The following is a 25,936-nucleotide window of genomic DNA, read 5'->3' as shown; positions in this document are numbered from 1 at the left end:
CACCAATGATCCAAGCTTGCTTGCTTGATCCTTGCAAATGTGAAATAGTCATCGGTTGAGAACCTTCAAAAATAAAATATACCAAAATTGTACATGTATGTATACCACCTAATTTTCTAATAGAAATTGCAATGATATCTCAATGAACATGTGAAAGGTCGCCTCCATATATAGTTTTATAATAAGCAACTCTCGAGAGGTGTCTCCCTTACAAATGTAGCATTTGCAAAATAACATGTATAATATTTGCGGATGCAAGCAATGCACACACATATATCATATGTATTTTATTTTTCGTAAACAATATTGTATTAATCACAATGGAATGTCAAAGAGGATAAAAAAAAATCTTTAGACCTACAAAACTATAATATATAATGGCCAACACAATTGGTGAATATGTTTTCTTACCAAAAAATACATTTGAAGCTCCTTAGGAGATAACAATCCCAAAGTTTCTACATAGTGAACATGAAAGTGATGGGGCAAAATTCAAAATGGTAGCCTTTGCCAAGGACATTGGTAGAGTCTCAACCCTTAGGTCTACGGATCGTTGTTCATAAAAAAAATATGAAGTTTGTAAAACTTCCCCATTGTTACTTGAAGAGATAAACTCCTGGATCATCCAACGGAGACACCTCCCAATGTCTTAACCCATTTTGAGCTACTCATCATTCCTTTGTAATAAAAGCTCCTTCCAACCCATCTTTCGTGCATGCACACACACACACACACACACACACACACACACACACACAAGCTTTCTCTCTAGTCACTATGCCCATTTTTCATGCTTATGTTGTCCATACATTATTAACCTTCAAGCACTTTTTAAGCACATTCTCTCACGATGACAATCTTGTACATTGGCACTCTTTGAGTCATCCTTTTGGTTTCACCTAACTTTGAGGTTTAAAACTAGTAGGTTGGTAGGCAAGAGACTTCACCTTTTAGAGTAATGGGGACAACCTTTCTTTTGCTTTTTTGTTTGGTTCAAGAAATACAATTTCCACCTAAATAATAAATCATGCTCAAATGATTTACTAAAATAATACTTAGATATATGTACATATTATAACGTTCCTTAAAAGCTTTAGAATCTACATAAATTACTACAAATATGATTAAATAGATCATAATGCATATATGTCCGAGGAGAAGGCATACCCACCCACCCACATGCATTTTTGTTCATTCAAAGACAAATCCTATTTTTGTTCATTCAAAGACAAACCCTAATTATACTATTTAAGCATTAATCACTTTTTAATTAGCAAGTACAAAAGTTATAATCAAGATAATGACAAGTCTAATTTCCTAGTTGCACTTGTAATGTCATAACTTTGTTGTGTAATTAGATTAGAAGCTCAATTTGGATTCATTAATTTCTCTTTGGATTTTGTTTATGAGAACAAACTCTCCATTGTTGAAATGGGAAGTAAGCCTTGTACGCATGTAATGAGGTGATTGATCACAATGGATAATGTTTATGCTTAGTGTTAAAGTTCCAGTAGGCGAATGAATGTAGGGCCATATTATGTAGTTTTTTTTGAAATCTAACTAGGCATAACAACAATGCACACATGTATGTTTGTACTACCAAAGTTCATGGGCCAAATTTGACCTTAGAAAACATTAATATATCTTTCTTTCTCTCATTGTGTTCAGGATCTAGACTAGGAAAGAAGGATTGCACATTTGGTGGGATGTGGCTGGCCACACATGCTGTATTATGAATGCAAGAGGATCGACGACATAGAGTCATGGGCATGACCGATGCATACATACATACATCACATGCATGCATACATTCACAATTGTGTGTCTGATGTATGTGTGTATACACACATAGATGTGTATGTGTGAGAGATAAAAGGGAATGTTTAAAATGCAGCAGGTGTTATTAGCAAGGGAAAGCCCTTTTATCATTATATTAATTATTAATTATCCACATACATATACATACATATGTATATTATGAACTTGCATAGTACGAACCATACGTACCATACGAGCATTCGCAATCGAAAATGCCTCAAACATTCGAGTATGGTAAACACAGTCGAAGTATGGTAAATACCATACTTTTTGTATTCATTAAAAAAATGTTTTAAGGTAAAAAAGTGTAAGAAAAACAAAAACATAAGAATGTGTTGATAACATACGCATTCGTTTTAATTCGTATGGAAAAGAATGTTTTCCATCCGATATGTAATGTATGTACGTAATATACATGCATTATATGTATACATTTCTTTAGCTGTAAGAAAATACAGAAAATATGAGTCCTGGAAATTAATTAATATGCATAATGCGCGCGCGCGCACGTACATACACACACACACACACACACAGAGCAATAAAACAAACAAATAAATAAAATAAATAAAATAAATAAAATAAATAAAATAAATAAAATAAATAAAATAAATAAAATAAATAAAATAAAATAAATAAATAAAATAAATAAATAAAATAAATAAAACAAATAAAAATTTAACATATATAAACAAATAAAAATAAAAATAAAAATAAAAAATATATATTGGGAGACCTTCACTTTCTCTTCTTGGCGAGTCGCCGACGAGAGAGAGAGAGAGAGAGAGAGAGAGAGAGAGAGAGAGAGAGAGAATTCATCTTCTTCTTCATCTTCTTCTTCTTCTTCTTCTTCATCATCGATATCCATTTCTGAGAGAGCAGAGCAGCTATGGGGTCGATCCCCCCGATCTGATACAGTAAGACAACACCATAAACACAGACAAACATAAAAAGACACACACACACACACACACACACACACACACACACACACACACACACACACACAGAGTTGCCTTCTTCTACCTCCCTCCATTTCTTCTTCTGACTCTTCTTCTGAGATAAGACTTCAATGTATCCCGAAGATCCTTTCTCGATCTGACAAGACAAAGGAAAAAAAAAAAAAACATAAAGATAGACAGACTGACAGAGAAATTTCTTCTTCTACCCCCTTGCTTGTACTCCTTCTTCATCTGAGAGAAGATTTGTTTAATTGGAGGTCGATGTGGGTTTCCATCTGACAGAGAGAGAGAGACAGGCATACAGAAAACGAGAGACAAAGACAGACTTGTTTCTCAAGCTTGATCACGAGAGAGAGAGAGAGACAGACAGAAAAAAGATCGTGAGAGAGAGGCTTTGAAGCGTCAAGGTTGATTCTGATATAACGGCAAATATAAAGAGAGGAATTTGGATAAAGCGAGAAATGTTGTTGCTGCGAGCTTGATCAGGAGAGATACGCATTCGTCTTCTTCTTCTTTTTATTCATCATCATCTCTGATAGAAAACAAAGGTTTGCCTCTGTTCTGGCAGTGAAAGAAACATAGAGAAAGAAAGCAATGACAAGAAGCTAGAGATATACAATTAGAAGACAGAGAGACCTAATAATCGTCTCTTAGAGAATTAAGGTTCCTTCTTAAATGACAGAGAAATACAAATAAACAAAGAGAGAAACAAAGAAATAAAACAAAAAGAAATACTTAGAAATAAAGGAAATATACAAAGAGCAATGGGAAGAAGCTATGGTCCTTTCATTGCCGCCTACACTGCTGCGAGTGTGTGTAGTTTGGCATGGAGGATCAAATCTTCCTTTCCCAAACCTTATCATTCTTTATCAGAAGAAGTGGTAGCTGCTTCTGGTCTCTTCAGACATCTCTTTCAATCCTCCCTCAACACCGTGGTCATGCTTAACATCATTCTCAACTTCTTCATCCTTGCTAGTCTCATCACAAAGGCAAGTTCTCGTATTCCCTTCTGCTCAAGTTGTATTCGTACAATTGCATAGCACTAGGATCTTGTTTTTGTTAGTTTGTCTATTGTTTTTCATTTCCTGTCATGGCGTATATCTTGTTCGTATCATCCCAGAGGCAAGTTTTTCTACTTGTTGTTCTTTCCTTCCTGTTAGTTCATCTCTATAAAATTTGCCTCGTTTTCTCTCGTTGATGTCATGATATTTCTTGCCACACTTATCACAAACGTAAGTACTTGTGCTTTTTTTATCGTAAATTTAATTTTAATGTTCTTTCAAGTCTCACTACAAACACGTTTTTAATCGTCTCTTGGGTTTGTAGCAGTCCTATAATGAAGGCAATTTCATGTTCTTTGTTGTAATTCTATCTCTATAGCAGCATCTTTTTGTTTCACAGACTTCTCTGTAGATCTTGTGCTTATGAAGTATAGGTTCTTTTTCTTTTCTTTGTTTTTCCATATATTTATATCTTAGCGAAATTGATTCCGATTTTCCTATTTCAGACAATTTATTGAGAAGACTAATCCGTTTGTGGAGGATTCTCCAAATAATCTAATAGCCTCTTTTTGTGGCTTACGGAAATTTGTGATTTTTACTGTTGTTTCTTTCCATGTATTATGGCTCAGGGAAATTGTTTTCTTTTTTTGTATTGTGTTTGACTAGTCATGCATCATCAGTATTTAATTAGTCAACTTCACTCTCTAATTGACAGAGAGAACTTAAACTGAAACCATCTTTATGTTTGAAGGAAAGTGATACCTTTGTGTGGTATATTCAACTGATCAGGCAACTTCATTCATCACTGTTTGAAGAGAAAAACAGAATCTGATTATGATTTTGTGGAGGGCTTTCCAGATAATCTAATTAACTGCTTGGTTTTCTTTACCACGTTATTTATGGCTTGTGAAACTTCACTCACTCACTGCTTATAATTCCCTGGAGGGTTCTGCAGATAATCTTAAAAGCTTCTCGATTTTCTTCTCCATATTTTTACAGATTTGGGAGATTATAATCTCTTTAAGATAACATTTTTTTTCCAGGAAACCTTGCCTGTTAAATATTAAGGGAAAATGTAACCGATTATGATGTTGTGGATGATGTTATCAAAATTTCCACGATTTTGATTTGGGAACATACTTATTTTAGCAATAATGTTGTATTTCAAGGCAACCTCACTCACTAATTCTGTTTTTATGGAGGATTCTCCTGAGGACATAACAAATAGCTAAGAGCAAGTAATACTTTTGTTGAATGCTGTCTTTTTCTGCAAAGTCACTTACTAATTGAAGAGAAAAGAAACGAAACTAATTATGATTCTGTTGAGATTATCCAGCTAATCTAAGAAACGGCTTAGGGAATGTAATTACTTTTGCGACATTTCTTTTCAGGCAATTTCGGCCATTAACAAAGAGAAAAATTAACTGGTAATGACTCTGTGGAGGATTTTCCAGGTAATCTGGGGAACTCCAGCAATTATAGATGTACAGATGACCTTGTGCAGACGCTTCAACGTAATGATTGAGCATTAACAGATGGTGATTATGTACATGAACTGCTTCGTGTACTGATTTGATTTCACTAGATGTATAAAGATGATTGAATGGAGTGGAATAGAAGAAATGTATCTAGTGCAGCCTAGTGTATCTCCTAATAAATCTAACTTATGAAGACTAGTGCATCACGTTCACTTAAATGCAGATCTAGTGCAACTATGAAAAAGGTGCCGTTTTTATGTGTCTTCTGCAAATTTAGTTTTGTGTTGCATAGCTTAAATATGATTTGATCAATTCATACTGTGTTCTATCATTCAGCTTCTATATTTTCAAGTATGGGATTTAGAATAAATGAAGATCTAGGTACTGATTATCATACGGGGATTAAAACTTATTTCATGAAGATTAGTGGGACGTCCATAAAGTATGTTCTAGCATATGTCCATGCAATGCATAAAGCGGTTCATAGTATTCTATACTGATGGGCAACTGGATATATATCTCATGTGCTTTATCACCTCTCACTGAACCATGAAGCCGAAACACAACATTGACACACATTATGCTTTAACGTTTATAATCTGATATTATTATTTGACATCTTGAACTTCAATTGAATTACTGAATAAGGTTCGATATTGGAATTAAAGAATTCCTATTTATTTGAATTATGGACTCATTTCTAGTAGATGTCCTTCACAGGTGCTCATTTATTTAGATTTTATACTCTTTAAGAACTGCCCTCTATTTTCTATTTCTTTAGTTTTTCTTCTGATCTAGAAATGTTTTTTATTATGTTCTTGCTGCGCAGTCATATTGTTTTTTGACTTAGAGTGAGAAAAATAATTTTTTCATTACACTTGCTATAGTTGTCAAGATTAATATTTCCAAAATCTCTCATCTAGGAACAAATATCAAGTTTATCATGTCTGTTGATATCTTAGGAGTATAAATATTGAAAGTTTTAAGTGCTAGCCATGATGGATTGCAGTTAAATGCATTTCATTCTGATTCTTCCAACAACCTGTGAAGAAATATTAGACATTTTTCTTTTCACTCTATTCCTCCCCCTCTCTGTATTTAGTGTCCCACTTCATGTTTCAAGATAACATGAATAATTCTTTGTAGTATTAAAGTTTCAAATGTTCTGTTTTCTTTTCTAGTAGCATTATTGTATGTTTGAATTATTAGCAGTAGTGGAAAACTTATCTTAAAATGTCATATGGGTCCTAGATGACTCATAAATTTCAATTAGAATCCACTAATAAAGGTACTGATAACTAACAAAAGCTGAAATGTTTTGCAGGCAATATTTTTTGGGACGCTTTCAATTATGGAAGTCCAAAAGCTAGTTGAGCGGCTGATAAACTATGTGATCTTCAAAGTACGCCAGATGAGCTTCAATTTGAAATACTGGCATAAAAATGTTAATTTTTCAGTAGTGAGATTTCAATCGTGTTAGCATAAAAAGGTAGCGAGGTGTAATGAATCTCTCCTATGATTGTGAATGGAGTTTTATTGGGAATAACATCACTGTCAAGACCAGTATTTAGCTAGAACATATGTTTGGGAGTATGTCTCTCATTTGCTATTTTTGCTGCATACGCTAATTCAAAGTTGTAAAAATATTGTAGAGATTGTCACTCTAAAAGAGGATTATATTTTCCTAATTTTCGTCACTATTTTCTCTTTTCTTCTCATCAACTTAGTCCAGGAGGACATTAGCACTCTGAATATTTTTACAATTGCATTTTGTGAGTATTCTATCCTATCATGGGTGATAATAGAGACGATTAACCATATACAAGGTAGGAAACACACTCTTGGCCCTTGGGTTTTTGAGAGACTGCCTTGTTCCATGTCACTTCCAGAAGTTGTCAGTGGCTGATTATTCTGCATTGTTCTATGTCACTTCCTCTAGTGACCATTGCATGATTATCATTATCATTCTAGGCTACGTCTTGGCTTTTTATATCTCATGAAGTAAAGATATTTTGTTAATTGTCTCCATCTCCTTATAAAATAACTGTACCTTTAACCTCCACAATAAATTTGATTGAACCTTGTTACCATGAGAGATTCTCCTGTGAGAGTAATAATTCCTTTTCTGTTTTACTCGGTATAGCATTTTTGTAAAGTTTGTAGCATGATAAATAAAGTATAGATAGATATGCAATAAAGTTTCTGATATATGTATACTCTTGTCAGAGAAGATTTTGCAAGTTTTAAACAAAAACCATTGCTAAATCTTAGGCCATGCAAAAGTAAAAAATAAACCAGTGATTATACAGTGTTAAGGTGATCATTTTGAATTTCAGGGTCTCTTTTTGGCATTGGTGGCTCAACCAGATACAATGCAGATAGCTTTATGGCTTGTTTGGTTTGCAGTTCTAGGATTTTTGAAGGTAAATGAGGAATGCATCTATGTTGTTATAATGAGTGTTATGTACCATATTTTCTGAAGGTAAGCTAACTTACCAACTTTGTCAGTATATCTATGACTCACATGTTTATCACATGATGTATAATGTTTTTTGAAAGTGATAAATCTTTTAGAAACTATATAGTGGTTCTTCAATTTAGAGAACCTGTGAAACTTCACATGAGTCATTTGCCTTTTTAATTTTGTTTATCAGAATATTGTGCTTCACATTGTTCATTTGGTTGTCTTCCCTTAACGAAATGTCTTCCATTGCTTTGTTCATTGAACCAGGTGTTCCAGGGGTTAGCAAAGGACCGATTAGAGAGATTAAATGCGTCTCCTACAGCCACTCTGTTTGAGCATGGCCGTGTTTTTGCAGTATTGGTTCTTGTATTATTTGCTGACTTATTCTGGTAAATCCTCTTGTTTCACTACCTAATGTGCATCAACATTCATCCATATGTTTTATACATTGATGCTAGAGGAGACATTGAAATAATTTGGCACTCATGCTTCAGGATTCAACTCTGCATCTATATATTTAAAAGCTCTGGTATCAATACTCTACTGTTACTATTATTTGAGCCCTTCAGCATTGTGTTTGATACACTTCAGGTTGCTTCCTTTCTTATATGATTGTTAAACATGTTGTATATTATGAATCACTCAGAAACCCTCTTTGAATGGATTAGGCTGTGTTGGTACATGGAATGCAACTTCAGGATACTTGGTATCGTCAAACCAGGGATATGGCATCAGAATGTGCATACCCACAACCATCACAGAGGTCTGCAGCAGGCAAGTGTTTTATGGGTTTTCACCTTACATTCAGCTTTTAGTTCTGGAAACTTGATCTGAACATATAGTGGTAACATTGGTTTTGTTTAAAGTCAACAATAAAAATATTTTATAATATTTGTTCCTTATCAGATGAGACTGTCTTTTTATCAATAACTAAATCAACAAAGATGCCCCCTCAGATGTAAGCAACAGCTGCATACCTGATAATATGTGTTACAGTGAAATGTGAAGCTTATCTTGAGCTCTTGTAGTCAAACATGACGCAAATTTTATTTCTCCTCTTTTGATTTGTGGTTAACTGGTATAGCTATTATCACATGACTTTATGCCATTTACTAGAGCTGCTAGACTTGCGTTTTGTATTCCCATCTCTTGACTGTAGTTGCTTACCAGCTACAGAACATCAGAACTTACAAAGTATTGGTTAATATCTGGAAGAAAACAGCAAATCTCTTTCGGAATTGGAAACAAATAAGCTTGTATACATTGGAAGACTCTGGAATAATCTTCACGCTACACTTGCATCTGTTGTTGAGGTTCAGGACTATAACATAATAACTGTACTTGGATGGCTAAAGGAACTGTTGATTCTGTATATTAAGCAATGGCCCTTTATCTACTTCAATTATTGTTTTGTAAGGTGATACATAGGGCACCATAATCACATAATAACTGATACATATTGTTGACCAGCTACATCTAAACAAACCCAGTGCAATTAAAACACAGTTCAAACATCTGACAGATGTTTCCCTCAAGAAAGCCTGCATGTAATGCTTCTAAGGTGTTCCCACTTGCCATAGAACAAAAGGGAGCAAATCAGCCTCATCAGCAGAAATGACTCTCTATTTGTTCTAATGCTGAACCTTTTGAGCTCCTACATCCAAAGATATCTGTTTGAATTAGGCGAGTATTGTATATTCTGCCAAGTATCACCTTTATAGATATAACTCAGAAGAAAAACAAACCTGTACTGAAATGGATCTCGAAATACTGATCAGATGCTTAGGAAACTGTTGTCTTGTTTTATTCCTTAGCATTTGTAATTTCAGGTACGATGCTGAGCAATGGTTTGGATTAGAGTTTTAGCTTTGGGCATTGCCATAGAATATTGGGACGAGCATTTCTAGCTGTTCAGAATTGCATTTTCGAATACACCATTTTATTTTGTCTACTATCTATAATTTTTATACTTCTCTCTGAATTTGCAGCTGCTGCCTGGGAATGGAGGGGCATGATGGTACAAAATTGTAGCTTTATAATGGATGTTGTAAGTTTGCTGCTTTCCTTAGGCCATTGCCTGCATATATGGTGGCTGCGGGGTTTGGCTTTCAAAGTTGTAGACGGTGTCCTTTTCCTGAATTTACGTGTATGTATTATGTTCATGAACTTCAGCTAACATTTGAATATCTGATTCTAAATTGCTCTAAGGTGAAAGTTGTTAACTCTCTTGTAGACAATCCTCAGTGCAATTCTGAAACGAATCAAAGGCTTTTTGCGGATTAGAGCTGCATTGAGTACATTGCAAGGTGCTCTCCCTGATGCAACGGAGGAAGAGCTCCTTGCATATGATGATGATTGTGCTATCTGTAAGGCAAGTTCATCTTCTACTTGCTTTTGGCTGTTAAATAATTGGCTGGATTACTGAAAGAAAAATATTTGGTTTTTGGATTCTTTTGGATAATGGTTTTCTGTTTGTATTACAGGAGCCAATGGCACGAGCAAAACAACTTCCATGTACACATTTATTCCACCTACCATGTTTAAGATCCTGGTAACCATTTTATGTTAGCTATAGTTGTCAAATTTAAGAGTTGCATAACATTTTCGAGATTAGAAATTCATAGTCAGGCTTTCCAAATAATTTATGGGTTTTGTTTTGAAGGCTTGACCAAGGCCTTGCTGAAGCATATTCCTGTCCGACCTGTCGGAGGCCTTTATTCATGGGTAGGACATGTCCTTCGTCAACTTCTCGAAGAAGGCAACTGTTAGATGATGGAGGTAATCTGACAATAAGGACACCTACTGATGATGGAGGTTCTGGAACAGAAGATATGCAAACACTTGACGACATCTCCCAAAGAGGTGTATCTAATGCTGGTATCCGTCCTTTTATGGATCAACAGTGGAATACTTCTCTCCAACACAATAATTGGAGGTTGTTTTTTTTTATATAGGTTTTTATTTGTTTATGGAAATAGATGTGGTTTATACTATAGTATAGCCCGTGCATGTCCTTTGTAATCTGTGGAGTGTAATCTCTCATCTATTCATAAACAGTGTCATCCTTTTACTTTCTACTCTGTGAGTTTGTAATCCAAACTACTTGTTTTGTTGGTCCAGTGATTCAGAAGGACAATTTAGATGGACAGATCCGTTTCATCGGGGAACCTCATTGAGAGAGGACCCCTTGTCTACAGGAGCAAGGCAGGCTGGGCCAATGCAGACCATAATGCAGCGGATTACTGGACAACAAAGAGGTCACTCTCACAGTGGTTCCAGTGAAGCAAGTTGGAGTTGGTGGCCTTTTCCACATCGAATTACTCAAGTATCCTCTTCCGTTGATGAACACGTTCAAGATATTGCCGAATCTCCCTATCAGAATGTGCGGCAAGGCCTTCAAGTTAACTTTCAAATGCGTGCCATGGTCAACACTGTAAGGGAAGTTCTACCAGATACACCCGAGGAGATAATTCTTCAGGTATGTGTTTTGATTCTTGATGAAGCAATGACATACAGTCTTTATGAAAGAACAGGAATATAAATTTAATTGGGTGCCAATCTCGTATTGTTGCTAGGCTGCCTCTGTTGTCGAGGTCTATTTCACTTGAGTTCTTCAGTTCTGTAGGTTTGAGATAAAATATAATTAGAAAACTAGTCAGCTACTAAGGTAGCTTAGATAGCCATTGAGCAAAAGATCAGGACATTTAGTGTATAGTAAACCTAGAGACCTAGGATTTCAGATGAAAAATTGGTGGAAAGTTTGGTTAGCCAAGGTATTTAGAAGGGCGTTTGGGTCAAGGGACAAGGCATGTATATTTTAGAATATTGTGATTATGCGTATCCATACAATGTGAAGAGTTGCATCAATGTTCTGATTCGTTTCTTTTAGTAGATAGATTGAATATGCATAGGATTCTGTTGGGGTGATTGTTTGAATTACATTCATCAAGATCGGGATGTTTTATACATGTTTTGATCAGAGTACCTAATGGTCCTTTTGACGCACAGGACTTACTAAGGACAAATTCGGTTACAACAACGGTCAACAATCTTCTATAGAACTGTTCGTCAAGCTTGTTAGTTGTGGATTATAAAGTCTGGCTCAAGATTCCAGTGAGTGTTTTTTGCTTCATTCGAATGGCATCTCAAGCTGAATGCACCTTATAAACGTTTCAATGCATACATGACCTACAATTGTTTTCACAATGATGGAAGTCGCAGTATGTTATAGAAAGTGCATACATACATAAATATAGAGTTGAGAGAGAAAGACAGTCTTCCAAGACTCTACTACAGCTTTCCCCAGATAGAAATGCGTGCTAGGGAGTGACCAATCATATCAATCGTTCAACTGAAATGAGACATTCTGTACAGGTGTACATTCTCTCTATATCCTGTAAATGGTCTCAATTATGCAAATTGATGAAATGTAAGGCTCTTAATTGTTCTATTTTTATGAGTGAAAAACTTGTACAGAGAGGTCTTTTCACTTGTGCAACACAATCAAAAAAGAAAAAAGAAGTCTGGAGAAAATATGAAGTTCTGTGGGTTGTGTATAAACCAAACTTGAACTGAAACTGATGATTATTTGGATATGTCATATCAATATTTCTTGATGATCTGATGTAATTGCAGAATAATAACTTCTTGGAATAAATACCGCATTTTTTAAGAGCCCTTTATGATACTGGTTTTAACTGTTTAAGAGTGTACACACTGGTATTACAGTTGAAGTTTAGTTAATACAGTTTCAAATTAAATTGATATTGTTTTGAGTGGTTACAACTAGTATGGATAACAAATAGCATGCATTGTTTTGTGAACTTGTTTTTCCTTGGAAGATGTGAGGGCTGGTTTAAACGTGAGAAATGCACATTAGTTGTCTTTTTTGTAGCATATCATGTATGAGCAGAAAACATAATCAAACCCCAATAATAAATAGGCGTTTTGCTAAACAGTAAATAACAATAGAATTCAATAAATAGATTTGGCTTTAATCCTAGCAGTGTTCTTGTGCTTAGAACTTGAGAATATGATATAATGTGAGACAGTGTGTCTAAGTGTAGTCACAGTAAATGGGTTTTACGGATGGAATAAGAGTTTCCCTTGATGTTCTATGTTCTATGAATAGGGAGGGAGTGGTGTTTCTTGCTTGTTGATGGTGCATAAATCAAAATAATGGGTTATCTACCCATAAGATAGTCATGGTGAATGATATATTTCCGCACATGTATATACATAAACTACCATGAGAAATATATGTCTAGTAAAAAGTGACCAGTTTGTTTTCTCACTCATCATTGTAGCATAAAATGCATCGTGGGTTTTGTGTAATTATAAGTGAGGATTGTTAGCCAACGGTAGTATTTATACATGCAAATATTTATATTTCTCAATTCAACCGTCGTTTCTATTTATATTCCTTTGCAGCACGTGTGGCTTGCATAATTCTTGTATTCTTTGCATGATTAAATATCAGGTTTTAATTGTCTAGTGAAGCACACATTGTTTCGTATGTTTTGTCATGTAGGGTTTAGCTGTCTAGTAGGCTTTTTATGCTGTTTGTTTCATAATTTAATTGTTAACATTAGTTAAGTTCTTTAGATGTCTGTTACAGTCTCTACTCTCTTTCTTTGTTTTTGGTCGGTTAAAAGAGAGATTGTTCAAAATATGTTACGTTCTTGTCTGGTAGAGCCTTGCTTCATTTTGGACGTGTTCAATTAGAGCTCTTGTATTTGCTGCAGCTTATAGGGGGGTAGTTGAATCAGTGGAAGTGGTGGACAAAAAAGAGAACATTACCCAACTGATAGTACAGAAAGATTTTGACACTCAAGAGGATATGTAACTCTTGTTTTTGTGACCACCACTGCTTGTCATTACTATTAGATTGTTAATGCCGTTAAGCAAATATTTTCTGTACATGCCCCCTAACAATATTCAGTGCTATTGGAGGTGAGCTTGAAGTATTATGGTAAAAAACGAGCAATTATTACAAAAAATTGTGTCATGTGCGATAGTTTGGTAAAACACTCTTTGGATGGATGGTTTGTGTATGATGGAACAGTGCCTTTAAGTTTTAATGAGTACTGATCATTGGCGAACAAATTCCGAAAGTTCCAAACAAAACTGATTGATAAGATGAGAGGCGAATGATCATATAAACGAAATCTTGTTGACATGGAAGGCATAAACAGAACCACTTCCTGATTTTCCGTTTTCAGGATTAATGTAACTAACTGATAAGATGAGAGGCGGATGATCATAAAAACGAAATCTTGTTGACATGGAAGGCATATACAGAACCACTTCCTGATTTGCCGTTTACAGGACTGATGTAACTATGTACAACGCCATGGTCTTAGTATACTACAGGGTTCACCCGTTTGAGAGGTGTGAAATGCAAGAGTTCTCATCCATAGAAGTATGGATTAATAAAGACAATTATGACCATTTATCAAGTTCTTTTCTCAAACTATAGTATGATTACACGCCTTCCTAACTGGAAAGTGTCCTCTATAGATATATGCAAAGACAATATATGAATAACTAGTCCAATTTGTCGTAGACAATCTTCTTCTTTACAATACTCTCCTCGTAGCTCATATTTTAAGGAAACAAACAAGCCTTCTTTAATGCTTCCCCCTTGACTCTTAAATATGCTCTCAAGCCTTACGAATATCCTTGGGATGAGTCTGAACCAGGGAAGACAGACTTGGGGGGTGTCATCGCATCTCCCAACATAGGAAATAATTTATGCACCTCCAGAAAGCGCAGGAATCTGTGTTAAACAACCTCCAGTAATTGTGCCCTTGCTTGACAAGCAAATTATTATGTATTGTTTTTTAATAAACCCTTTTAATGAGCATTTAGCGAGCCTAAAAACCTGTCTGAATGGTTTATTAAAAGACAATACAAATTGCATTTATGGGAGCCTACAAGACGGGAGGTATTAATGAAGTAAAAAAGAATGTGTGATTAAACGAAACTGTTTCAGGTCCAAAGGTTAAAATTTAAATATGAATATTTTGCATCTTCTAATCTATACTACTGCCCACCTCTTATTAATGTTCTTGAAATACATTAAAAGATTATAATAGAAGACAAATTAGAAGTACATGGTTTCGAGTCCAAAGGTTGGATATGAATATTTTGCATCTTCTAATCTACACTCCATCTCTTATTTCTATTCTTGAAATACATCAAAAACTTATACAAGAATGCGGGGCATGGGATTAGGTATCACTTCTTAATTAGTTATTAACTATATTTCAAGAGTACAAAACAAATAAAAAGTAATAAAATTTATTTACATATGGAGCATGGTACATTCTATTTACATATATTTCAAGGGTACAAAAATGTAGGAGTGATATAATATTTACAACATGGGATTACATTCACGATACAAGTGTATAAACTTATTATTCACTTTCTTGATTCTATGTATAACTATATTTACAACATAAGTTCATTTACATGTTTCATACTAACCTTACATAGTTCTACAACATGCTATTATCAGACATAATTTAACATTCTATTCTGGAATCCTAGACAATCTGAACAATGCAGCCTGACCTTTTCTATGCGTAATTTCCATACTGTGAGCAACCAAAACGTATAATGGTTTTGAATGATACCCCAAATATTCTTAGATCATATTAACGTTAAGAACATTAGAATCCAAGGTCTTGTCATCATAAACATTCCACCATCTTTGTACCAACAACTTGATGTCTTCTCTTTTCATATTCTCTTCCTTCCCTGTATATTGCCATGGTTTGGAACCCTAGAAGAGAGGTTAAGAAACACCATTTTGATAAGATCAGTAGGGTGCAGAAATTTTAGTGTTTCACATAGAAAAAAAGAACAGAAATTAGATAAACACAGGAAAAAAAAATAACACTTGTCATATTGTAGATAGAGCATGAAGATTATATGTTTGAAGACTCCATATGAAATTCGTGTTACTTCTTTGTCACAGTGCAATAACGTACATATATTCAGCAACATCGGAACAAATATAGCTTCAAATATTTTAGAGAAATATTCTATTTGTTCCTTACCGCGGCACAATAGTGTATTACTTTCACTTTCGCCAAATCTACCTTTTCGGGATGTCGCCATAGCATGGCCATAACTAGATTATACACAAGAGGAACTGGACAAAAGATTTTCTGAAAGAAGGCATTAAGGAAATCCTGCAAGTCACAAGTGAGAAAACTCAATATCGAAGGATTTTCACAATGATCATAAAAAATGTATCAAAGTGAAAGTTCAGTCCTGAGCTTGAATTATTTCGAGCTGAATATACAACAACAATCTGCAACATTACGCTAGCAATTAAAATGACTTCTTGATGCAATATTATATAACTTCAATAAACATGGATAACTTTAAGAAGAGCTAGAGTGACTAGATTAACAAAATATGCACCATACCATGGAAGAGTTTAAGGACAAGGACTAGTATAAAAGTCGTAGTAAAGAGCAGCACCAAAATCCCCTAACTTAATACATTGTACCATCTTTTCTTAAAATTCCCGTAAGTGTACAATTTTTTTATACTAGGGGTTCTCTGGTAATCATCCAAAACTAATTGATTAGGGGCATTCTAGTGTATGGCCCTAGAAATTTCAGTCATACCTGCTCGGCGAAAGGTGTCAAGGGACTGGACCTCAAGGCAACCATCAATTGTTTAAAGGTTTCCTTATTTGGCTCATGCACGAACATCCCTGCATTGAAATACTTAGCAGGTGGGTCGCCAAGGATGGGTTTTGGCCACGGGTTCCTGTCAGGACATTGCTGACAATACTTTACCTTGTACTGTAGAGAGTGTGACCATGTTGGCTCGCAAAAGCAATCCATGACAGCATAAAAACGCCCATTGGGAAGATCGAAGAGCTCGTCAATGTTGTCAAAAACCATCATGTCTGCGTCCAAGTAGACTATCTTTTCGTATTCTTCAAACTATCATTGGAAAGCAATTCACATACATTTTTAGCACATCTAGTTGCAAATTCAAATTGTCAAGGGATCTTCAACTAAAGACTACAAACCTTTCATGACAAACAACCTATATGTTAAATATTTATGTCCACAGATTAGTATCTATGGCCACTAAGAATAGCTAAGATGATACATCATACTATGATAAGAATTATCATGATTAATTAAGATTGGAAACTCATAATATACATTGAATAGGAGTAAAGAAACTAGCAACATTACCACGTTTATATAATTACACAAGAAGCCTGACGTGACTACCAATAATACCAAACTACAAAAGCATCAAGGGCCTAATGAAATCGTACACTCACGAAAATAAGTATTGAGTTCTCACGAAAATATTAATTAAGCTATCTAACAATTCGACTTCAAAGCATGGAATATGAAATAATTGCATAATAAAGTGTGGACAGATGCACTTACTCCGCAGCCATCAACCCAACCTTAGTTATTTAGCTAAGGTGCTAAATATAGAGATGGATAGTACAGCTTGTAACAAGCACATCGATATATAACAAGAGAAGAGGAATTAACTGACATTTGGAAGCCGTGAAATAGTATGAAGAATCGAAATTTTCAGCCATCGGGTGAATCCCGTTATTATATAGGACTAAGGACACCACGATGCTTATATGAATTTATAGAGATGTAATCTTTTCAGCAATAAATAATAATAATATAACTCTGAGAATCCTAAGTATAGAGTACTCACAGTCCAGATACGGAGCTTCGAATAGTTGATGACATAGTAAGGCATGGCGAAGATACATTTGTCACAACCATCAGGTCGAACAGGATTGATCTGACGAACGATACATTCGTGCGCCCGCAAGATCTCTCGATGTTCATGAGGAACATCATCGAGCACAGCAACAACAAGTGGGTAGACAGATCTCACTTTCCGTAGGCTTTTCACAAGCCCAATGACACCTTGGATGTAGTCACCACATCCGGCTAGGAATGTCACAAAAGCACGTCGTTTGTGGGCAGTGGTAAGGATATCCATGATATTGATGCTGTAAAAGGTGAGCTTACACTTCTTAGTCTGTCACATAGTCAGTTAGTATGCCAGGATTATTGCACCGTTAGGGTTTAGGGGTTTATACATATGTATATATATGTAGATAGATGAATGAAAGCTTAATTCTGGACAATATTATGTTTCCAGAAAGAGCACAAGACATTTTGAGGATCTAGGGTTTCTCCACAAACAAGACCAAAAGCATGTCGACTTGTCTGTGTAAATGATGTAAAACATAACAAATGATTGGAAGCTTTGACGAATAAATTACTTGATTATTTATAATGGCTGAAGGAATGAGCTCAATAAGGCTTTTTTAGCACATGAAATCTCTGTTTAAACATCAACATTAGAGAATGCAAAGATGTCGCTCGAATGAATTACGACAATTCCGGTAATTGTAGCAGGTACGCGTCACTAAGCAATGACATGAACACTAGAGAAACATACATGGAATAGTACACAGAGATTTATCTCCACCACTAAACGGGAAAGAAATCGAGGGAGGTTCTAAAGAAGGATTGTGTTGATATATAGTAGAATGTTGAACGAAAGAAGAAGAAGAAGAAGAAGAAGAAGAAGAAGAAGAAATCGCCCAGAAGCGTCGTCTTCTTCTTCCAGAAGCTTTTGCCAACTTCTTTCATCTCTGCATTATCAATCACTCACTGCTTATTTTTTCCTTTCTATTCTGGGTTTTGCAACACCTTTCACACTCAAAACAGAAAACAAAACCGAAAGGGACAGACCGGATCAGTTCCATTCCGTTCGAATCGGATCGGATCGGTTCCGTTCCATTCGAATCGAGCGGATTTGATTCAAGCAACACTAACTAGTCTCCGGTCTCTAGCCGTGGAGCCCAGAATATGTGCTTATGCCTCACGTTACTAAACTGGCCAATGTGCATCATCGTGATCTCCAAGGTCCAGAGAAGTACAAGCAATGCGGTTCATCGCAAGGGAGTATCCTATCCGGAGTTTGTAGAATCGAAACATCACAGATGAGCTCTTGTGTGCATTGTTTCATGAACATGTATTATTGTGATCATGGGTTCTGCACTGATCCAACGATAAATTTGTTTGCTTGGGATCTTATGTGAGCAACCCTATCAAATTTGTTTGCTTGGGATCATATTCTCAAACGATTTGAGCAACCCTATCAAATTTCTACTTGAGAGAACAAGTCTGGTGTGTGTTGTCATGATCACTTGCTAAGATGGAGTTGGTGGTTTTCATGTTGAGTATCATAATTACATCTATTTTTTTAGTACTAGTCTTGGACGTAACACCCATGTATATGCCATGATTTGGCCAATGTTGTTTTACGTAGATGTCCCCGACATTGTGTCTACATTGTTGTTACCTTTAGGTAAGGTAGTCTATGAGGTAGCATAAACAAACCCAACAAACAAGAGAATTGTCACAATGTTCATAAGCCACCCCTAATATCAATGACTAGTCATTGCCCACAATTGTCCTTGTATCTCTTAATCATTGTGTAGGGACGTTTCAGAATATGATCACAAATGTAGTGACTAGTCATTGCCCACACTTGTCCTTGTATCACTTAATCATTGCGTGGGAACATTTCAGAATATGATCACAAATGTTGTTACAGACATGTTACATCAATTATATTTCGTTTTGGTGCTCCACAATATAATTTAATGCCCAACCATTAGATTCAGTAGTTGGCCAACATTTATGACCAAACATGGTAAGTGTTGTAAGCACATAGAAAGTACCATGTAGAATGACACTTTAGAAACATGTGCCTACGCGCTACAAGACATGGATACCTCATTGAAGAGGTGTAGCCTAATTTTTAAACAAATCAATTCAACAAGTACCTAATGCTTGAGAATTAACCAAATTCAATTCGTTCTCAACAAAATGAGACAGTGATTAATTTAGAAGTTCAATGTTATGATCTATGATCAACGTCTCTCTAGTTCAAATTTGTTATCATGGTCAACAAAATGAGATAGTGATAAATTTAGAAGTTCAATGTTATGATCTATGATCAACCTCTCCCTAGTTCAAATTTGTTATCATGGTCAACAAAATGAGATAGTGATTAAATTAGAAGTTCAATGTTATTATCTATGATCAACCTCTCTCGAGTTCAAATTTGTTATCATGGTGAAAGCTCAAAAAAACGGCTAAGACAAACCTCAAGAATGGGACAACAAATAAATTAACTTAAAACGAGGCATTGTAGTGCAAGCCAAATGTAACAACCTTGCCAAAATCCAACCATTCAAACATCAAGAAGCATTAAGTTACTCTTTGACATGCAATGTTCACAATAAGTTGTGCTCAAATTTGCTATCAAAACTCAAAATCATGGAAACTAGCCATATGGTGGAATAGAAAACACAAACTTTAACATTCTTTAAAAGATATTGCGAATACACCATGTAAGCTAAATCATAGCAATGACAATCACTTGAATTACCCTTCAAAGATGCTACTAATGAAAGGCATAATAACAATGTCCCAAAAGGTACTCAACAGCCTTCCGGCAATGATGATTGGCTCATCTCATTTCTGTTCCCACTCCATACGAAAACCATACTTTCAATCTCACAGCCTAGTATATTCAGGTGCATTCCCAGTCTCACATATACATATGAGATAGACGTTATAACCCATAACTATTTTAGAGATACCAAATGTTTTTCTTTTACCTTTTCCTATGAAACTGACTAGATATACCTTCTACGATATAACTGAGTTAATGCCGAACCATAATATTGTTTTAGTTAACATATGTTTTTCTTTTATTTTTTGCCTATTAAACCAACTAGATGCCCAAAACACAATAAGTCTCATCCGACTTCCACAACCATATGAAATTTTGACCATCCACATTCAGATATTTGAATAATTTCACAATAAACAGAGACAGAAGAATTGGATAGAAATTAACAAGAGCTTTGAATATCATCTGAAATTGACAAGAGCTTTGAATATAATTCAACCACCTCTGTTATTTAGAAGATATGTTGAACAATTGTGATAATTTCAACAGAGGGAATGATAAAAAAAACCCTTTCAAACATAATACATTATGAATAACATATATATCACCAGTTGCTATATCAAATTTTAATAGACAAAAGAAAGAACTAAATAAAGTACAAGTACAAGACAGTACAAGCAAAATAGAAAACTGAATAAGACAACATAATAAACATGTAAAAATGATTATAATAATGGAAATGGAACATCATAGGCAGAAGATATTAGTAATTTTGATTATAATAATGGAAATAGAGTAAGTCTAAATAGATCGAGTGAAGGTACGACAGAAGATATTAGTAATTTTGATTCAGCACAAAGTCAAGTTTTATCATTCTTGTTAAAATGTGTTAAAGAAGTTCACTTCTGAAGCCTTAAAACAGAAATATTTTTGAAAATGAATAATGGCAGATCCTCTCTCAAGATCCAAACTTTTAATAACAGGCATGTGCAACATTGCTTTGAATTCTTGTTGTGGCAGAATTGGATGTATGTATCATGAAGTGTTATACAATGCGTTCCAATTCCCTTGCATAACCTAAGGTCTGATTTATGAGTTGTAATGAAGGAATCTCTTTGTGCACAACCTCTTTCACTTTCTGAAAATATACCGAACCATTCTGAATTTCCCATTCAGGGTGTTCCTGCATATGAAAGTAGAATATTAAAAAAATGGCCCCTTCGAAAACCAAAATATAGATGATATGGCTGTCTAAGAGCACCACATTTAGACAAAAATATATATATCAAAAAGCCCATGATAAATTCTGATTATATGACCAAACAAATCAATGTAGGGGTCAAACTCCCGATGAGTTAAAATAGGGAAAGAAATTACGGTGAATCTCTCACTGTTACATTGAGCTATAGATGGACACCTTCATGTGTTTCAGTAACAGGCCTGCTTGGAAAGTAACAATGGAGAACCAGGTATTGCACATCTAACCATACACTTTTAGTCGAACAATCTTTGTTCAGGAAAACAAGCCTGGTCTATTAGCCCTTCTAATTCCACAATCTAAATCAGGAACAGAAAGGCAAATGTACCTCTTCAGCATATGTCAAGAGCTCTTGATCAGAAGAAAACATCAACATTTTCTTAGCATCAGCAAAAGATAAATAGTCATACACCTTTTCACTGCATCCTGCAATTTCATCCCTACAGTATCCAAAACATACGGTTAGTTTTTTTGGAACAAAAAACATAAGGTTAGCATCTATAATCCACACGTGAACAAATTTATAAAGATATATAAGGTATACCTGACTGTTTTAGCTAGAAGATCCATGAAATATTCATATGTTTTATGAGGAACAGCTTGTCGTGCGCTCAAGACACGATTATATGCACCCTCCATGAATGACTGCTCTAGCTCAACAGCATACTTGATGCAAGGGTTTTCCAATGCCTCAGAAGAAAGAAGTTCTAGCTCTGTATGGAACTCAGCAATCCTGTTCTGCACTAGTAATCTCAACAAGTTGAGGCCAAGGATTGGATATTCTTCTGAAGATAAAGGAATCAGGCTTCTGCAAAAATAATTAAAGGAAGGTTTGTTACAATAGAGAACTGACATCATTTAAGACAGCATAAATAGAATTTATCTGATGGCATTAAGGAAGTTTTATACACAAGTGGTAAGAGCATCAATCCACACTTCAAACAAATTCCACAAGTTTCTATGGGTTATTGGACTGGGCTTTACAACCATCTTTTTCCAATGAGGAAGGAAGTAAAAAAACAACATGAATCAACACAAAGTGTAATAATAAGGCTGGGGAATTGTCAGAAATCTTGAATTTTTAAAGTAGATGGACATCATGAGGACAATTTTACGACATATATTACAGTTATGACTAACAGTTCCACACCAATCACAGACCTTGCATCACAATAAAATGGTTTGAGCTGTAGAAAGTGTCTTTCAAAGGCTTCCTGATCTTCAGTCATTATACTCAATACAACCGCATGTTCCAAGATGCTCCCTAACACACCCTGAATAGTTAGCAGAAAGTCGATATACACAACTACGGAAAAACAAATAAAAATAACCCCTACTGGCAAGAACAAGCTCTTGCACTGCTGTTGGTGTCTGCCTGAACAATGGAGGAAGACTTTGAAATTCGGTAAGTTTAACCTGAAAAATAATATTAAAATATATTATTAGCAAAAAATAATGAATAGGGATGTCAAAGTGAGAAAGGAAGATATGGAAATTGCTGAAGACTTCCATTGCTACATCCTTCCAAAAGAGAGAGAGAAAGAGACAATGAGACACAGACTACATATTCAGAGTCCTATCAGATGCCTCTAATTCATAGGTTTCTCATACGTAAACCATTTGACAAGTGATAGGGGTATGAAAAAGTATGGACTGATCTTCTGACCCCAGAAAATACCTTTTAGCCAAAGAAAATGTCATCATCCATAGAGACAAATCCCTTGATGTTTATTCTTTTGATACCTTGATGTCATCATCCAAGAAAGAGTTAAGTGACTTGTTTTTAATGAAAACTTCCACCATGGTGATCATATACATGCTAAGCCTCACGACCCAAACATACTCCAATTTCATTATTCAGTTTGCCCCATTTCCAATCACTGATACAATTTGCCTCTGTTTCAATCTACAGTTTCTCCAATTCCATTTTTTTGCAAATTTCAAGCCAGATATCACCCGAATCTGAATTCCTCTGCCTCCATGTCTTGATATTGGATTAGCAAATAACTCAACCCCAAATTTGCTGCTCATAGGACTGGTGCTCCCTCTTGTTATGATAGGTTTGCCCATCATCGAGCAGGACAACAACTTTGAGTTCACTCATGTTGAATTCAAGTTCTTTTCATGTGATGACATAGCAAAAAAGCATTTATGCTAAGCATTCACAAAAATCGAAGGCAATACTTGGCCATTCAGAAACGGCACCAGCAGATACAAATGAAATTTGATTTCCAACATCTGCAGATGCTTTCACTTTCAGAGGTGTAGGCAGCCAATCCAAGCATTTCTTTAAAAACTATGCTCTGGAGTGCATCCTTCGTGTGATGAAGCTAAAGGGAAGTCATTTTAACAATTGTATATAATAAATTCCAAGATCATAGCAGGCCAGATGATTCCTTCAAGAAACCTAATCAGAATACAGGTTCTAGATAGGACTCGATCACACATTATACCAGTCCATTAAACAATTATCTTCTTATGATTTACAATAACTAAATATAAAGCACCATTCCTCAACGGGTTATTCTTCTTTTTCATATCCAAGAACTGAGATCAAACACCAAATCTGGATAATCAAAGATTCTCTTTTCCATATTACCAAACCTATGTATAAGAAGATAATTCCTATCCTTTTGATTGCCAATGCTGAATTGAGTATCCTATCAAATGCCTTTTCCCAGCTTCTTTGTATTTCCAAGAACTGATATATTCCTCGAATAATTTCCACCTCTTTCCATTTCCAAGAACTGAACTAATCTTCATTGCCTATGCTATTCGAGGTATTTCGTTCTTTTGATTTACAGGAATTGAAATACTCGATCGTAGACGTTCTCGTTTGTTGATTTCCGATAGCTGAAATGACATTAGCTAACGGGAGGAACCGGTGCATAAACGGGAGCGAGGAAGGGAAGAGGAGGAGGAAACTGTGTAAACAAAACTCACCTTAAGCTGAGAGAGCAACGTACAACAAGTTTCGAAGTCCTTGCGATTGAACGAAGCTTTGAACTTCTCGAAGAGGACCTGCGTCTGTTCGATCTTCGACTCCATCGCCGCGCAGAAGAAGAAGAAGAAGAAGAAGCAGAAGCAGATCGGAAATAGAAAAGGAACGTAGAGAAAAGAGATGAAATCTTGTGCGTGAAGTATCAGCTTCTTTCTGTCTTCTGTGAATAAAACTGGTACACTGTGCAGAGAATCAACGGTCTAAATTGGTGGGGTCTGCGAGAATCGACGGCTCAGATTGGGTTTTATTTGTAGTGTGTGTTCCGAGAGTATTATTTGTAGCATGTATGACCTTTTTAGGGTAAAAAGGATGCAGCCCAAAACGCCTTTCTTTTTCAAATTTGTCTAACAAGAAACCAATTAATTGGTAATGGTGTGAAAAGCCAAACCAATATGCATCACATCGACCATAACTAGGAGTCTGTAGTTCACCTATTATTTGATAACAATGATTCAATCAACGATATGAAAGTTACTAGCAATATATATATAGATATAGATATCTTTTTAACATCCAACAAGAATAACATACTGCAAGGGTTGATTGTTGATGGTGTGGAAAACCAAACCAATATGCATCTCATCAACTATTACCAAGAGTATGTTGTTTGCCTATTATTTGATAACCATAAGTCAATCAACGATGTGGAAGTTGCTAGCAATATATATAAATAGATATCTTTTTAACGTCCAACGGGAGTGACCTACATAGAAGTTCAAATTTTTTCAACATAAAGTGAAGGTAGACACCGTGAAAGTGATGGAAAAAGTTGAAGATATATTATATCATCACGTGCAATGATGACATCAACAATTGGTAAAGCATCTTCAAGGCGTGTGATAGAATTTGACATGGCTATCATGGGGAGGCATAGAAGTGATATTCTTGGTGATCAAAGCAAAAGAAAAGTTGAGAGCACGTGGAAGACATATTGGTTGTTTCTTGGTAAGTTTTTGTAGGACTACATTGCAAAAAGAAGAACAAGAGAAACATCGATCCTCTCCATTTTTACATACGTTTTGCATGGGAGGTACATTCAATATAGTATATATGTTTGATTTCAAAAAAGGTTTGTGAATAATATGATTTTGCGTATCTAGAATGGGAGAAACCTACATTAGATATTTGTTATCATGAACATCAGAGGTTCATAGAGAACCCTCGTGCACTCTACAAACAATGAGGTTTGAACATTTATCGTCTCTCATAAGGTTATCGAGATGATATAACAAGCACTTAGGTACAAAATGAAGACAAAAATATGTCATTGTGAATGAACAACCGTAGGCTATGTGCATAAGCACGAGACCAACATGAGTCGATTGCATGCAGTACATAATATAGCCTCCTGCCCTCACTTCTTCCTCTACGATATCAAGGATGGGAAAAATAAATATATGTTCCTATCGTGCATAAACAAGAAGAACGGTAAATGTGAGGA

At 35.4% G+C, this 25,936-nt stretch overlaps 3 protein-coding genes across 3 annotated transcripts; 1 reads left to right on the top strand and 2 right to left on the bottom strand.

Moving 5' to 3' along the window:
* Window positions 1-3,122: 3,122 nt before the first annotated feature.
* On the top strand, window positions 3,123-12,395 carry RIN2 (RPM1 interacting protein 2). Its single transcript, XM_087317383.1, has 12 exons — window positions 3,123-3,769; window positions 6,584-6,661; window positions 7,596-7,682; window positions 7,991-8,112; window positions 8,218-8,314; window positions 8,392-8,497; window positions 9,712-9,869; window positions 9,957-10,094; window positions 10,207-10,274; window positions 10,386-10,658; window positions 10,844-11,201; window positions 11,732-12,395. Exons 1-12 carry the CDS (start codon window positions 3,545-3,547, stop codon window positions 11,780-11,782), a joined length of 1,761 nt encoding a protein of 586 aa, XP_087173509.1. The 5' UTR covers window positions 3,123-3,544; the 3' UTR covers window positions 11,783-12,395.
* Window positions 12,396-15,310: 2,915 nt separating this feature from the next.
* LOC147866873 (galactinol synthase 1-like) lies at window positions 15,311-17,778 on the bottom strand. Its single transcript, XM_087317382.1, has 4 exons — window positions 17,447-17,778; window positions 16,369-16,692; window positions 15,790-15,924; window positions 15,311-15,512 (listed from the first exon to the last, which is right to left on the bottom strand). Exons 1-4 carry the CDS (start codon window positions 17,738-17,740, stop codon window positions 15,375-15,377), a joined length of 891 nt encoding a protein of 296 aa, XP_087173508.1. The 5' UTR covers window positions 17,741-17,778; the 3' UTR covers window positions 15,311-15,374.
* A 3,249-nt stretch (window positions 17,779-21,027) lies between these two features.
* RPN12A (regulatory particle non-ATPase 12A) lies at window positions 21,028-24,592 on the bottom strand. Its single transcript, XM_087317381.1, has 6 exons — window positions 24,438-24,592; window positions 22,832-22,910; window positions 22,656-22,758; window positions 22,039-22,302; window positions 21,823-21,934; window positions 21,028-21,419 (listed from the first exon to the last, which is right to left on the bottom strand). Exons 1-6 carry the CDS (start codon window positions 24,540-24,542, stop codon window positions 21,282-21,284), a joined length of 801 nt encoding a protein of 266 aa, XP_087173507.1. The 5' UTR covers window positions 24,543-24,592; the 3' UTR covers window positions 21,028-21,281.
* Between the last annotated feature and the right edge of the window lie 1,344 nt (window positions 24,593-25,936).

This window comes from Azolla caroliniana, unplaced genomic scaffold, assembly GCF_043228905.1.
Source record: "Azolla caroliniana isolate FFs.n. ecotype wild unplaced genomic scaffold, voAzoCaro1.0.p SCAF_3, whole genome shotgun sequence".
Lineage (NCBI taxonomy): Eukaryota > Viridiplantae > Streptophyta > Polypodiopsida > Salviniales > Salviniaceae > Azolla > Azolla caroliniana.
This window is presented reverse-complemented; position numbering and strand designations above follow the sequence as displayed.